The 12,876-nt window shown below is 46.4% G+C and overlaps 1 protein-coding gene across 1 annotated transcript in view; it reads right to left on the bottom strand.

Annotated features, from left to right (window-relative positions):
* Positions 1 to 12,876, bottom strand: part of GAD2 (glutamate decarboxylase 2) — an 88,273-nt gene that overhangs the window by 73,156 nt on the left and 2,241 nt on the right. Inside the window, exons 5-7 of the mRNA XM_062211467.1 lie at positions 8,459 to 8,549; positions 7,789 to 7,901; positions 3,354 to 3,469 (exon numbers count right to left, since the gene is read on the bottom strand). Coding sequence (XP_062067451.1) covers positions 3,354 to 3,469; positions 7,789 to 7,901; positions 8,459 to 8,549 — 320 coding nt within the window. The remainder of the gene's footprint in view (positions 1 to 3,353; positions 3,470 to 7,788; positions 7,902 to 8,458; positions 8,550 to 12,876) is intronic.

Below are 12,876 nucleotides of genomic sequence, written 5' to 3' on the forward strand. Positions count from 1 at the left end.
CGCCGCAAGGCGGAGGATTAGCCTGTTAAGCCACGGCGCCGGCCTGAACATGGACCTTCATGGGCAAGACCCACATTCAAGAACTCACTGTCCCGAATGGTTTGGGCCAAGTATTCAAGGAGACATTTGAGCTTTAAGTGAACCTAAAGGTCTCCAGCCCAGTCTTGTGAGAGAGCAGAGAGGGGCTTTTCATGGGAGGAAGGAGTAAAAATTTTGCATCACCTTCACATTAAGAAAAAAAGCTTATGACGAAATTTTATTACAGAAGGTTTAAAATATTATGGCATTTGGTGTGTGTTGCATACAAGACTTTGTTGCAGAATTTTAAATTTGGCTTCTACAGTGCTGTTGGCCCCAATTCATTGGTTGGACTGGGAACCAGGAAACCAGGTTTGGTCCTGGATCTATCTCCCTAGCTAACTTCAGCCTCTTCATTTTCAAAATCTTGATAAGAGGGGCCAGTGTTTAGCATAGTGGTTAAGCTGCTACTTGGGACGTGTGCCTCCTCTATCAGAAAGCCAGCTTTGAGACCTGGTTCCTCCACTTCTGATCCAGCTTCCTGCTAATGTGTACCTTGGCTCAAGTAGTTGGGCATCTGTCCCAATGTGGGCAACTTAGATGGAGTTCTAGGCTCCTGGCTTTGACCTGGCCCAGTCCTGGCTGTTGCAGGCATTTGGGGAGTGATCCAGTAGATGAAAGAGCTAACTGTCTGTCTGTCTCTCTCTGTCTCTGCCTCTCTGCCTTTCAAATAAATAAATAAAAATTAAAATAAAAATGTCGATAATAACATCTGCTCTACTTGCCCCACAAAGTTGCTGTGAGAAGCAAATAAACATATATGAGCATACTTCAAAAAGTTTGTGGAAAATAGTATTAAACAATGTGAAATGCTTAAAAAATGTTTGAAATCCACGCATTTTAAGGGTCTTCAAAAATTTCATTGAAAATGTGTATTATGAAAAAACTATGCAAAGATTTCAAAAATACTCTGCACTTGACTAAGCTGATCTTTTAATTGCATTTTTCCATGAATTTTTTGAAATGGTCTCACACAGTAGAAAAACAGTTCATCTGCCAAAAATGATAAGCCTATTTAGTTAGAAGCCATTGGTATTTTAGGAAAGGTTCATAATTCAAGCAATCATTCACAATTATATGCATGGATAGAGACATGGGAATGAGGTCATTGCATAGACAAATTGCTTTCTTTCTCTTAGAAATGAAGACACAGATATCAAGTTTATAGTATCAGGGGCAAGGAGTGAAAATTCTTAGACCACGTGGCCTGAGCTTTCTGGGCCAGGCTGAGTCAATTGATGTAGAAGCCAAGGCTGAGAAACAGATGCAGAAACCAGAGATGCCTGGCAGGGGACACAGGGCAGCTGCCTCTTCTGGACCAACCTCAGTGTATGGACTCAGCTCGTGAACAAAAGCTAAAGATGCCCAACAGAAGATCAGCTGAACTCTCTGAGGTTGCAAATACAGTGACATTTGACCATTTAGGGGTCTAGATCCACTTTGGGGAGATAGTAATTGAGAAGAACAATCACATCATGTGTTTCTACCCCCTGGGGAAGCTGAGAAGTGAAAGTCATCTCCTGATGGAATACTGAGTATGGTCATCTGGATAGAGCCCTCTGTGTGGAGACATCCAGCTCCTTATCTCTTACACCACGCATAGATTACTCTACATAACAGAAGGGGATTTGCAGATGAGATTAAATTTAGAGGGGAGGTGACCCTGGATCATTTTAGAGTGGATCCAATGGGATCACAGAGTTCTTGTAACAAGGAGGAAGGAGAGGCAGAGCCGAGAAGGAGATATGGTGACAGAAGCAAGGGGCGGAGAAAGAAAGAGGGACGGGGATAGGCTGAGTTTGATGATGAGGTGTTGCTGGTTTTGAAGGTGAAGAAAGGAGATCATGGATGAAGAAACGTAGTTAGCCTCTCAAAGCTGGGGAAGGTAAGGAAATGGGTTCTTCCCAGCAGCCTCTGGGAGGAACAGAGCCCTGTTTCCCATTTTCGATGTCTGACTTCGATAACTTTAAGTTACTGAGCTCGTGTTGTTTTCAGGCTGTGGTCATCCTTGAAAATTTGACCTCTATCAATTGAGGAAAGAGATTTAAAAAAATAACACAACCTCAAAGCAGGACTGACAACAAGATGCTCAAGGTAATCTATTAGCAGATAATCACCAGCTTCCTTGAATTCCATGGCCAGGGCCACTGATCCTGCACTGCAGCCCTGGTTTCCAGCCTCAGCTTGCCCTGTGGTTCTCTGTTGGGAAGGCACCCGCTCACACGCCCCACATGGAAAAAGTGAAGTTCTATGGGCAACCCCACCATGGCTCCCTGCTTCTTCTCAACTCATGTCTCCTTCCAGGTCCGCTAGATCACTATCTTCCCTGTCTCTCATATCCACAGTCACCAGCAAATACCTCGCTCTTCTCTGAGACATTTCCCAGACTCTAAGCTTCTCTGAGCCTGCGGTCACGAAGGAGCAGCTTATGAATCTCAGGGCGGCGGATTGGGGATCGGAACCAGGAGGTGGCCCACAGCTGCAGTGTGGCTGGGTGCTTGTTTGCTGTTCCCCCTGGTGCATCAGGGAAAGCTGGTGGCCCGGCAGGCTCATACCAGTTAGCTTAACTCACGTGAACAGGATGGGCCATGTTTTTCCATGCCTGCGTGCCAGTAGGAGGGACATGAGGAAGGCCATGGAAGTTAGCATGAAGTTCTAGGCTGCAGTATTGAATAAGGAAGACTGGAGCTATCAGCCTGTGCCCAGCCAGCAAGCGGGGGGGTAGGCAGGAGCCTGGGCTTGGCTGAGACAGGTCTGGTGCACCAGGGATCAGACAGAAAACACTGCTCTGCTATTTCTTTATGGTAATAAAACCTCTGGCTGAATCAGCCAAAAGTGAATGTCAAATGGTTCAAGGCCCTGGAGCGCAGACTGTCTATCTGATCAGCTGATTGTGGTTTTAAACAGAAAGTCTGCATCGACAAGATACTCTGGAGTTCTGATGACAAAGGCACACATGGACGGTTCAAGGGAATCCACAGTCACCGTAGCTTCTTGCCTCCCCCTTGCCCCCAACACACAGCATTATATAGAAGCACAGGGTTACAGGAGCTAGAGGTAAACCATTCTGCTTTCTACTTGCGGGTTTTCCTGAATTTCAGAGAGACAAGGAGGACACCCCAATATCCCACTCAGCTGTCTTCACTCCTCATTGTTGCCCAACAAGCATCTTTGGGAAAGAGAACCCCTGGAGTTAAAACACTCCCAGCCATTATTCCTTCAATGCAGGTTTTGCAGAATACGACCTTGAACTCGTACAGAACAGAAGCACCTACATGCTCCGACGTGAAGGCGATGAGCCTGGGGACGGCAGCCATTCCTTTCTCCTTGACTTCCGGGAACATCTTAAAGCGCGCGATCAGCATGGCGTACATGTTAGATATGGCGCCACCTACAGGGCACAGCGACACCCGGTTACCGCAGCAGGTGACTGTCAACACCATTGCACAGGAAGGCAGCATTCCTTATCCCCACTCACCCAGAGTCCTATGAGGACACGGGGGCTGTACTTTGAGCTGAACCCTCAGACTCGGAGAAGGCACTTTGGGCCTCACCACAGGACCCAGGCCACCCTCCCACAGCCCACCTGTGTCGCCAAGGAGAACCATGCTTGATTCTGGCCTTGCTGGGAGCCCTCTGAAGAGAACCTTTTGCCTTCCTTCTGCTTGTGAGTGCAACCATTCTGCAAGAGGCCTGTCGAATCCTACTTTTACCCTGTCAGAGAGCAGTAACTTCTCTTCATTTCAGATCGAGCAGTACCTCGTGTTCAGACTGACACACATGTGCTGCCGCTGAGCTATAATTCTTAGAGGGGTCGGCGCAGTGGCACAGTAGGTTAATCTTCTGCTTGCAGTGCCGGCATCCCATATAGGCACTGGTTTGAGTCCTGGCTGCTCCTCTTCCAATCCAGCTTTCTGCTATGGCCTGGGAAAGCAGTGGAAGATGGCCCAAGTGCTTGGGCCCCTGCACCTGCGTGGGAGACCCGGAAGAAGCTCCTGGCTCCTGGCTTCGGATCGGCTCAGCTCCAGCCTTTGCAGCCATCTAGGGAGTGAACCAGCGGATAGGGGACCTCTCTCTCTATCTCTCCCTCTCACTGTCTGTAACTCTACCTCTCAAATAAATAAAATATTTTAGAAAATTATTCTTAGAGAACATAGGACAGATACCCATCTATTTATTCACTGCCTTGCCCCCAGTTCTTCCATCACAAAAACATTGTGGAATATAATTGAGTTAGCAGGATCTTATTGCATAATTGTAGGAACAGTCACAGCTAAGAAAGTCTTCGGTCTGTATTGAATTCCGTCTCCTGTGTCATCCCTAAGATTGTCAGGGGTTTCATGTGGTCAGATCCTTAGCTTATACTCAGGATCTCACTTGACAAGCAAGGAAAGTCAGCTTTCCCCCTGGGGTTGTTGGCAAATTTAGGATTTTTGCTATCCAGGATAAAGACAGACTGTAGGGAGTGCAAATGGGCATGCTGGCTCAGAGGGGTGAAACCACACAGCAGGGTGAGGGACTACTCTCCTCTCCCATCAAGGGGAGACACCCCCAGCCCTGCCACAATGTGGGTGCTTCATTTGCCTTCTCTGTTGGTGGCTGAGGGGCAGGAGGGCAGGGCCCTTTGCCTCACATGCCCTGGGCTCTGGCGCAGGCAGGCTGGCTGGCATGGAGCACTCAGCACCCAGGCCCTGGCTCCTTCCTCAGTCAAAATGAGGGCAGTTCCTACCTTTCCAGACCCCAGAGACACGGGGCACGTAGAATCCAGGTCAGGCATGCTCCGAGCAGATACCCTGACTCGAAGGCTGACTGTAAGATGCTGGAGAGGGTGTCAGCTTTTAAAGGAACCCTCACTGTAGCTCCTGGGTTCTTGGGCTTGGTACTGATTGACATTTGGGTCACAGGATTCTGGGGTGAGGGCTGTCCTGAGTACTGCAGGGTGTGTGGCAGTATTGGTGTTAGTAGTATGATCTGTATTGGCAGTATGGTCTGTGCCCATCAGACGCCAGCAGCACCCTCCCTTCCCCAGTTACAATAACCAAAACCATCTGCAGACATTGCCCGATGTGCCTAGGGGGAGGTAGTGACAAAATAGCCCCTGGTGGAGCACTGCAGCTCTGGTTCTTCTCAAAGATGCTGGGGAAGGGAGAAGAGGTGATGAGAAAGGAGTAGATAGTGAGGGTACTTCATTGCATGGAAAAAAAGGCAACTAAAAGTGACGCTTATTCCAGTGCAGGATTTTTTTTTTTTCTTGAAAGCCATGCATAATCTTTTCATTGCATGAACTTTCCAAAAACCTCTCTTACATACGGATTTTGGAACTTTTGTTTGCACCAAACCATATCTTTTCTTTCAATTTTCAATTATCAAGACTAATGTATCTTTTTCATGCAATTTTCCTTGAACTTACTGAAGTCGCCTCCTGCATACAAAGAAAGCTCTTTCTGGTGCAGTGATCCACCAAGCCTCCCGCCCTGCCCTCCCACTCCTCGTTTTGCAACTCACTGAGCCTCCAGCTAAAAGCTAAGCAAGCTGGGGAGCTCCCGTGCCTCTGGGGAAGGAGTCTCTGAGTGTCCGAGATGGAGGAGCAAGGCAAACTGAGCAGAGCTGTGAGTTCCAGCCACAGAATCCTCTTCACTTTTAGCTCCAGGGGTGGGCCTTTTAGATAGATCTCAGGCACACAAGGTGTGTGGTTTGCCCCGTTCCTTCCTCTGACACTGTAAGAACCCAGGCCCAGGAGCAAGGCTAAATGCTACCTGGTAACGCATCCATTAGCAGGATAGGAGGCTCTGAGCCGTCTCTCTTCCATGATGCCTTGCAAGAAGCAGAGCAGAAACAGGTTCTCTGCTGCCCCCAACACCTGGCAGCGCCTAGCCTACACTCCAGTGTGACATCTATGGCTTCCATCTTGGGGTGAGGACACGGAGGCCTTTAGGCCCCAAGGAAGGAACACCAAGTTCAAAGTTAAGTCCTCTCCACTTGCTAACTCCCCGTCAGACATGAAGGTGTAGGGAGCAAGCCCTAAATCCATACTTAGCCAAGCCCAACTGCCACAGTGGATTCTTTCCCCAGGGTGTATGTTTTCTGGATTGTGTAGGTTCCTAGCCCCACCCATGTTAATGAGGCCTGGCTCATAGTCAAACCAGTCAGATGTTCTGGGCCAACAGGTCCAGCTGTTCTCTCCCTGCTCCTGGGTACCATTAAATTGGATCCTGGGTACCAGGATCATTGTACATTGGATCCTGGGTATGATTAAATTGGATCCCAGGTTGCTCTCTGTCCATGTCAGGGACAGCTCAAGTCTACATCTAACCCCAAAGAGAGGCAGAATAAAGGCGGAAGTGATGCTGCTCCTGGCCCTACCTAAGTCCCTCAGAAAAACCACCTTCAAAGCGTCAGGTTCAGGCCAGAATGGCAAAGTGCTCTCAACAGCAACCGGGTTTCCAAAATCAAACCAAGTACCAAGCTCCCAAAGCAAACAGAGGCTAGCTTAAATCCATCACAGCTGGTGTTTGATTTTTTTTTTTAGAAAAAAGCTGATTTTTTCCCTTTCATTTCACTAACGCTTTTTTTCCCTTCGGCACCTAAAAAAACTATGCTTCATAATCAAAAACATAAAATAAAATAGCAGGTCTGGGCTTGTAGGAAAACATGTTTCACTGATGCCCTGGCTGGGGGGCCACCGTTGCTTGTTCACCATGGCTTCTTGCCGCGTGTTCCTATCTGTCTCCCTTCTCTGATTCTCCATTTGTCTCTGCAGAACTGCTGAAGAGAGATCATGCCCAGGCCTTTGCGGGGCCTGTCACGGTAGCAGACGTGCTGTTGGCCTCTCTGGTGGGGCTGTCTCTGTGTCCTAAGGATCCCCTGCCCTGGCTACCACCCACGAGGTCAGGTCTGCAGGCCAGGTCTGTTTCCCACAGGTCAGTGACTCTCCACCCACGAGGTCAGGTCTGCAGGCCAGGTCTGTTTCCCACAGGTCAGTGACTCTCCCCACTACTTTCCTGACTCCTTTTCCTTCTCTACATCAAGCCAAGGTCACACACAGACCATGAACCAAGGGCATGGCTTTTGGAAGCAGGTTGATTCTCTGGGCTGGAAAGAGGTGTCAGTCGTGGGGCTCAGAGTGCTGTGGCTGGCAGTAAAAGACAGAATGGGTAAGACTGAACGACATGATGATTTCCTGACCAAATAACCAGCCTCTTTTATTTTTACTCTAAGACATGCTCTCCGGAGGGCACTCTCTTGCCTCCTTGAAATCAGTCTAAGTCAGCTCCCTGCCTTGTTATTTCATAGACTAGAATGGTACCTACATGCTACAGATCTGGCTGGTCATGCATCCTTGAACAGCTAATGTTTTATGAAATGAAACTCTCCTTTTCCTTTCCCTAGTTCTGGGAAGAGCATCCGAGAGTAAATTCCCTTCTTAGGGATCTTTACTCCTCTGTTCCACATTATCCACACATCCTGCAGAAATGCTGGGTAAATCCCACCTCTGACTGTGCTCTTTCTGAACAGAAATAGCTAGTGTTCAAGCACGGCGTAGTTAGCTTGGAGGCCTGCTCCACGGTCCCGTGCACTTATCAGACTCACTCTTTTGATCAACACACAGCCTATTGAACTTAATCTGAAATACAGATGAGATATTTAACCACTCTTGGGTTCACAAGGCATGTCACAAGGAAGAAACACAAAGGTTAAAATATCATATACCAGGAGAAAATATCCCGTCGCCAGAGCCCCCTGGCCAGCCAATGATTTCTCTCATTTTCTTTAGCGTGACATATTCCAGAAGCACAAATACAGGAGCGATTTCATAGGTGAACCTGAAATACAGAAATGGCTTTCTTTTATGCGTGTAACTCGGAGAAATATCTCATCCTCACGACAATAGTCACAGGACTAGTTCCTTTCTCAAATTTTAAGTTTTCGGATTTGATGATGACAGTGACCATAACATTAAGCTGAGAGAAACTTATTTGCAAAAGATCTTCCAAAAGCTTTGCTCATTTTTCTAGATTTCTAAAGTCAAGAGCTTCAGTTATTGGCATAACCCACCAGGGAGGTTTATCCTATTGAATAAATAAGGAGACACATTAATGCTATTTGAAAAAGAACATTCAGTCATATTTCTCTTTCACATCATACATAATTATCACTCCAAACTGCTAAAGAAGTCCCCCTTTTTGAAAGATTTTTTCTGTAGTTTGCATAAAAGATGTATCAGAATTATTTTCTATTAAGTGGGGTTGAACATCCATGCTTTGGAAATCGGTAACTCTATTTTAGGAGGGACTGAATAAAAATAGATTTTCATACAAGAAAATCTATGAAATCTCATTTATGATGATCTAGATCACACAGAAACACATTAGCCACTTACATGTTAGTGTTGGCTGTTGATGTCAGCCAGTCTGCTGCTAATCCAACCATATCCAAGCCAGTGGAAAGTTGATTGAAATATCTGGGATGCCCTGAATAAAATGAAATACCAGAATCAGAATTGCATCCAATAAAATGCATCCAATAAATGCCTCTCAAGCATGATTTCTCTAACTGAAGAATCTTGGATGATCCTTCAGTAATAGGAAACCTGTGTTCAGAAATAAAAATGCACACACGTACGTGTGCTCCACACACACACACTCACACAGAGCATCACAACCAGAGATTATTGTGAGCTTTGATTTCTCTTAAGACACACTTTAAAATCTTCCTTGAAACACATTAAAAAAAATGCAATGTGGTTTTGTAATCTGGACACTAGTTTGTTCTTTTTTTTTTTTTGCAAACTCAAATGCTTTTGTTGACCCAAAGCAATGCAAAGACAGGTTAGTTTTGTTCACAGGCATGCTGCTAAGAATTCTTTTTTGTTGAGTTGCTCCGGGAATCAGTCACAACATGACATCCGCCAGGCATGCCAACATTCATAATAATATCAGTGACAAATGGCTGATGATTACAAAGACAGGGCAAAAATGAGAAAATAGGACACTGTGCTGAGTGGATCTGCCCTGGATTCAAAAGGTGATGAGTGCCTAAAGAAGGCACGGACAAAGCCAGTTCCTGTGAATTCTTCTCTTCCTAAATATTTGATCATCAACAACAGAGCAGCCTCATAGCTGATTTGTAATGAAGCTGCATACAGTCAACATCAGTATCTCATCAATAAGACACATGAAGATGGATTCAACAGACGATCAACCCATTAACAAAGCTTCTCTACTTCACCTCTGGATTTCTCTAAAACTCCCTCTACCCACAGACTCCTGAGGATGATATTTAAAATGCAATTATAAATATCTGATTAGAATTCTTTGACCTGTCTGATTTGCTTAGCAGCAAAAATTCTGGAAAATTGACAATTATGGAAATAGCATCTGATACCAGGTATCTATCTGCTATGTACTGGACACCTGTCTGAAGCCTGGGGATGAGATAGACTCTTGTGGACGGCTTTGGTAAAACAAGATAAAGGGAGGCACTGGGGAAAGTAGAGGGGGCAGAAGTCAATACGGAGCTTATCTCCCAGGCTGGAGCGTTCCCTTATCAGCCCTGGGCATGCGGCTGGAGAGTCGGGGGCTGGGGAAAGATAGGAGCTGGCAGAGTGCACATTTGAGAGAATCTGGGATGCGCACACCCCTGGGTCGCTCTCCAACATTGTTCTTGCTCCTGTATGGTCTTACGTGGTGCCCCTCTCCCATTTTGCTTCTCTCCGAGGCGACCCCATCGGTTTACCCGTGCAGGAGAGGTGAAAACAGCTGATGTCTGGAGTACCGCCCTCTCCTCTCTGCCTCATTGCCCCTCGGTCTCATTACAGCACACAGCTGAAACCGCCCGGCTCCCCCTCCCGCTGCCTTCCATCTCTTTCCCTAAGCCATTCTTTTTCAAAGTGAGGAAATGAAGAAGAATTAGCACATCTATCCATTAATCTCCTCTCCCAGTTCAAACGCATTTCCTGCAGGAATCTGGTGTGGGTGATTGCACAGGAGGTAACCCGGTGGAAACACTGGCATAAAAACCTCCCCTTCCCCCTTAAAACATAGAAGGGCTCCAAGATGTCTGTTGTGCCCCCATGCAGCAGGAGGTCAAGCCACCCCCCAGTTACTTTTTGTAAACTGTGCAGACAACATTGATGATTCCATGGTGTGTGTGTGTGTGTGTGTGTGAGAGAGAGAGAGAGAGAGAGAGAGACAGAGAGCGAGAGCGAGAGCGAGAGCGAGAGAGAGAGAGAGAGAAACATGGCTTTGCATGGTGCTACAATAGGATTTTGCTTTTCTTCCAGGCTCTCTGCTGTATTAAAGGTGAGAACAGCTGATGTCCGTACACACACACACACACACACACACTTTGGTCTGCCCTGTCACCCGAGTCTCTCTGATTCCCACTCACTGATAATGATGTGAAAGTGTGGATGGAGAAAGCGTGGTGGCAGGGCAGAATAATAGACCCTCTTGGTTTCTGGAAGAAATATTCCCCTAATTGCATTAGCCTGGACCCTACAGGCTGCCTCCCGGGCCTTTCCCAGGAATCCAGGCCAGCCTCTCTGGAAGTGTGAAAGACCTGCCTCCCAGCCTGTCTCCTGCCAGCCCCGCACGCCTGCACTTGCCGCCACCGCCACCGCTAACCGCTCCCCAAGCCTCGGCCGGGGAGCCTAGCACTCGCTGTGCCGGGAATCGGGGGCCTCGCTCGGGCTGCAGAGTCAGGACACAGTGAGGCTGCGACGTGAGGCTAGGGCGCTCCAGGCTCAGGACCGCTCTCCATACATGCCCCAAGCGAGCCAAGAGGATGCACACACTCTGCGGCCGGCCAGTTGCCCGCCTACTCTGGCCCTGGTGTTCACCACCAGCGGCAGAGGGGCCCCGAACTGGGTGCAGGGCGCACACAGACACAGGGACGGCCTCGTTTATGGTGCCTTCCATTTCCTTTGTCTGAGGATTCCTTCCTTCCCTTCACACCAGCATCGCCAATCAAATCCAAACGGTCTCCCCGAATGCTAGCACGCCAACTCCAACATTCCAGCTCCTACATTCCTGACAGGGGTCATCTTTATTCTACAAGAAGTCTTCACCCCAAGTATTTCCCCCGATGTCCTTCACCTCTCTCTAAGGTTGGAGCCCAGCGGAAACCGAGTTAGCGTCGCTTAGGGACCAGCTGGTTTCATTAAAAAAAATCTCTCAGGTAGCATTTACAGACCTGTTGGAAGCAGGGTTGGTAACTAGTTTGATAGACCTTAAATAGTTCCAGGTGACAAGTACGACAGCTATAGCATAAAACCTATAAGCTTGCTACTCAGTGAGAGAAGTGGACGGATTTTAATTTTTTTCAAGCGCTATTTGGGGAGAGGACAGAAGTCTAGACAATAGAATAAAATAAAAATATCAAATTAATATTGATGCACTGCTCAGAAATCTACCTGAGCTGATCATATTTTTATATGAAATCTAAATAAAATGCATTAGAACCACACTGGACTGACACCCGGCTGGGCAAGCATCATGGCCAAAGCTAAGTACTGAACTGACACTAAATGGAATGTTGATAGACAGAACTATTACTTTCATTGACTTGCAATTCCCATTATCTCCACTCCTTAAATTGCATTTCAAATACCACCAGCTTTTAAGGAAGAAGATGTAAAACATCTTTATAGACTGTTCAGTAGCAATATAAATAACAGGCAGCAGTTTGCCAGTATCATATTTAAATAATAGCTAAGCAAAAATGGATCACCAGTATGGGGGGTTGTTTTTAGTCTTAGTATGTATAGCTTGTGGGTTTGCTATGCACAGTAATTGAGGATGACATCTGATCAACCTCCAGAAAGCATGCTTCTCAGACTGAGTGTGACCGAAATTGACAAGCTGAATTCCCTTCCCTATGTATTTAGTTCTAAATCCAGAGTCTTACAAAAGTGGCTACTAGTAATTCAGGAAATTGATTCATCAAGGCTAGTTCCACGCATAGCTTTCCTCTGTCGGTATAAAGAAGGTAACGGCCACAACAACAAAAAAAGGAAATAAAGAAGAGCTAAACATCGCACAGCAAACATTCCTAAAATGTTATTAGTCAATAAAATGGTACTAATAACTGATCAAGAAAACCTGTGCAATATAAAAGGATGACATTTCCATGGTAATGTTCATGGCATATTTTACTAATTTTTATTTGCTAGCGAATCCTGTTAAGGCTACAAATCAATTTAAATGCACGAAGTCTCCCTCCTCCCCTAAAGGTTCCTTCATCCTTATTTTTATTGCTTTCATGAAGTGCCATGTCATCAAGGATCAGGATGATTAGAGATGATATAGAAAGGGAAGAGGAGCATGACCTGGGCACGTGAACAGCTGGTTTTGTGTCGATAACATAAAAGCTTGGAATGCACCCAAATACATTACACCTGGAGCTTTCAGAAGGGTAGAACATAAAGAACATTGTGAAATACCAATAGGCAGACTATAAAATACGTGTTAGAAATTTTTCCTTTAAGGCTATGAGACTCTCCCCTCCCCTTTTCTCTTTATCTTATAATACACAGAGGCCAGACAGGACTTACATCCTTAAATACCAGGGCGGCATTGCTCGTCTATATTGTGGTTTTGGTGTGGGTGTGGAGAAAAACCTGGAATTCAGATCTGAAGTCTTGGCCATTTGAGACAAAGCCAAAGCATTCTCTCTCCAGCTGGATGGTGACACAGAGTGGTTATTCTACTGTCTGGGTGGTTCTATGCCTAGGGAATGACCAGCACCCCACTAGCATTCAGGCTTTTGTTTGAATCATGTCTTTTGATCTTTCATTTC

The sequence above is a fragment of the Lepus europaeus genome, chromosome 14, assembly GCF_033115175.1.
Source record: "Lepus europaeus isolate LE1 chromosome 14, mLepTim1.pri, whole genome shotgun sequence".
In the NCBI taxonomy this organism is placed as follows: domain Eukaryota; kingdom Metazoa; phylum Chordata; class Mammalia; order Lagomorpha; family Leporidae; genus Lepus; species Lepus europaeus.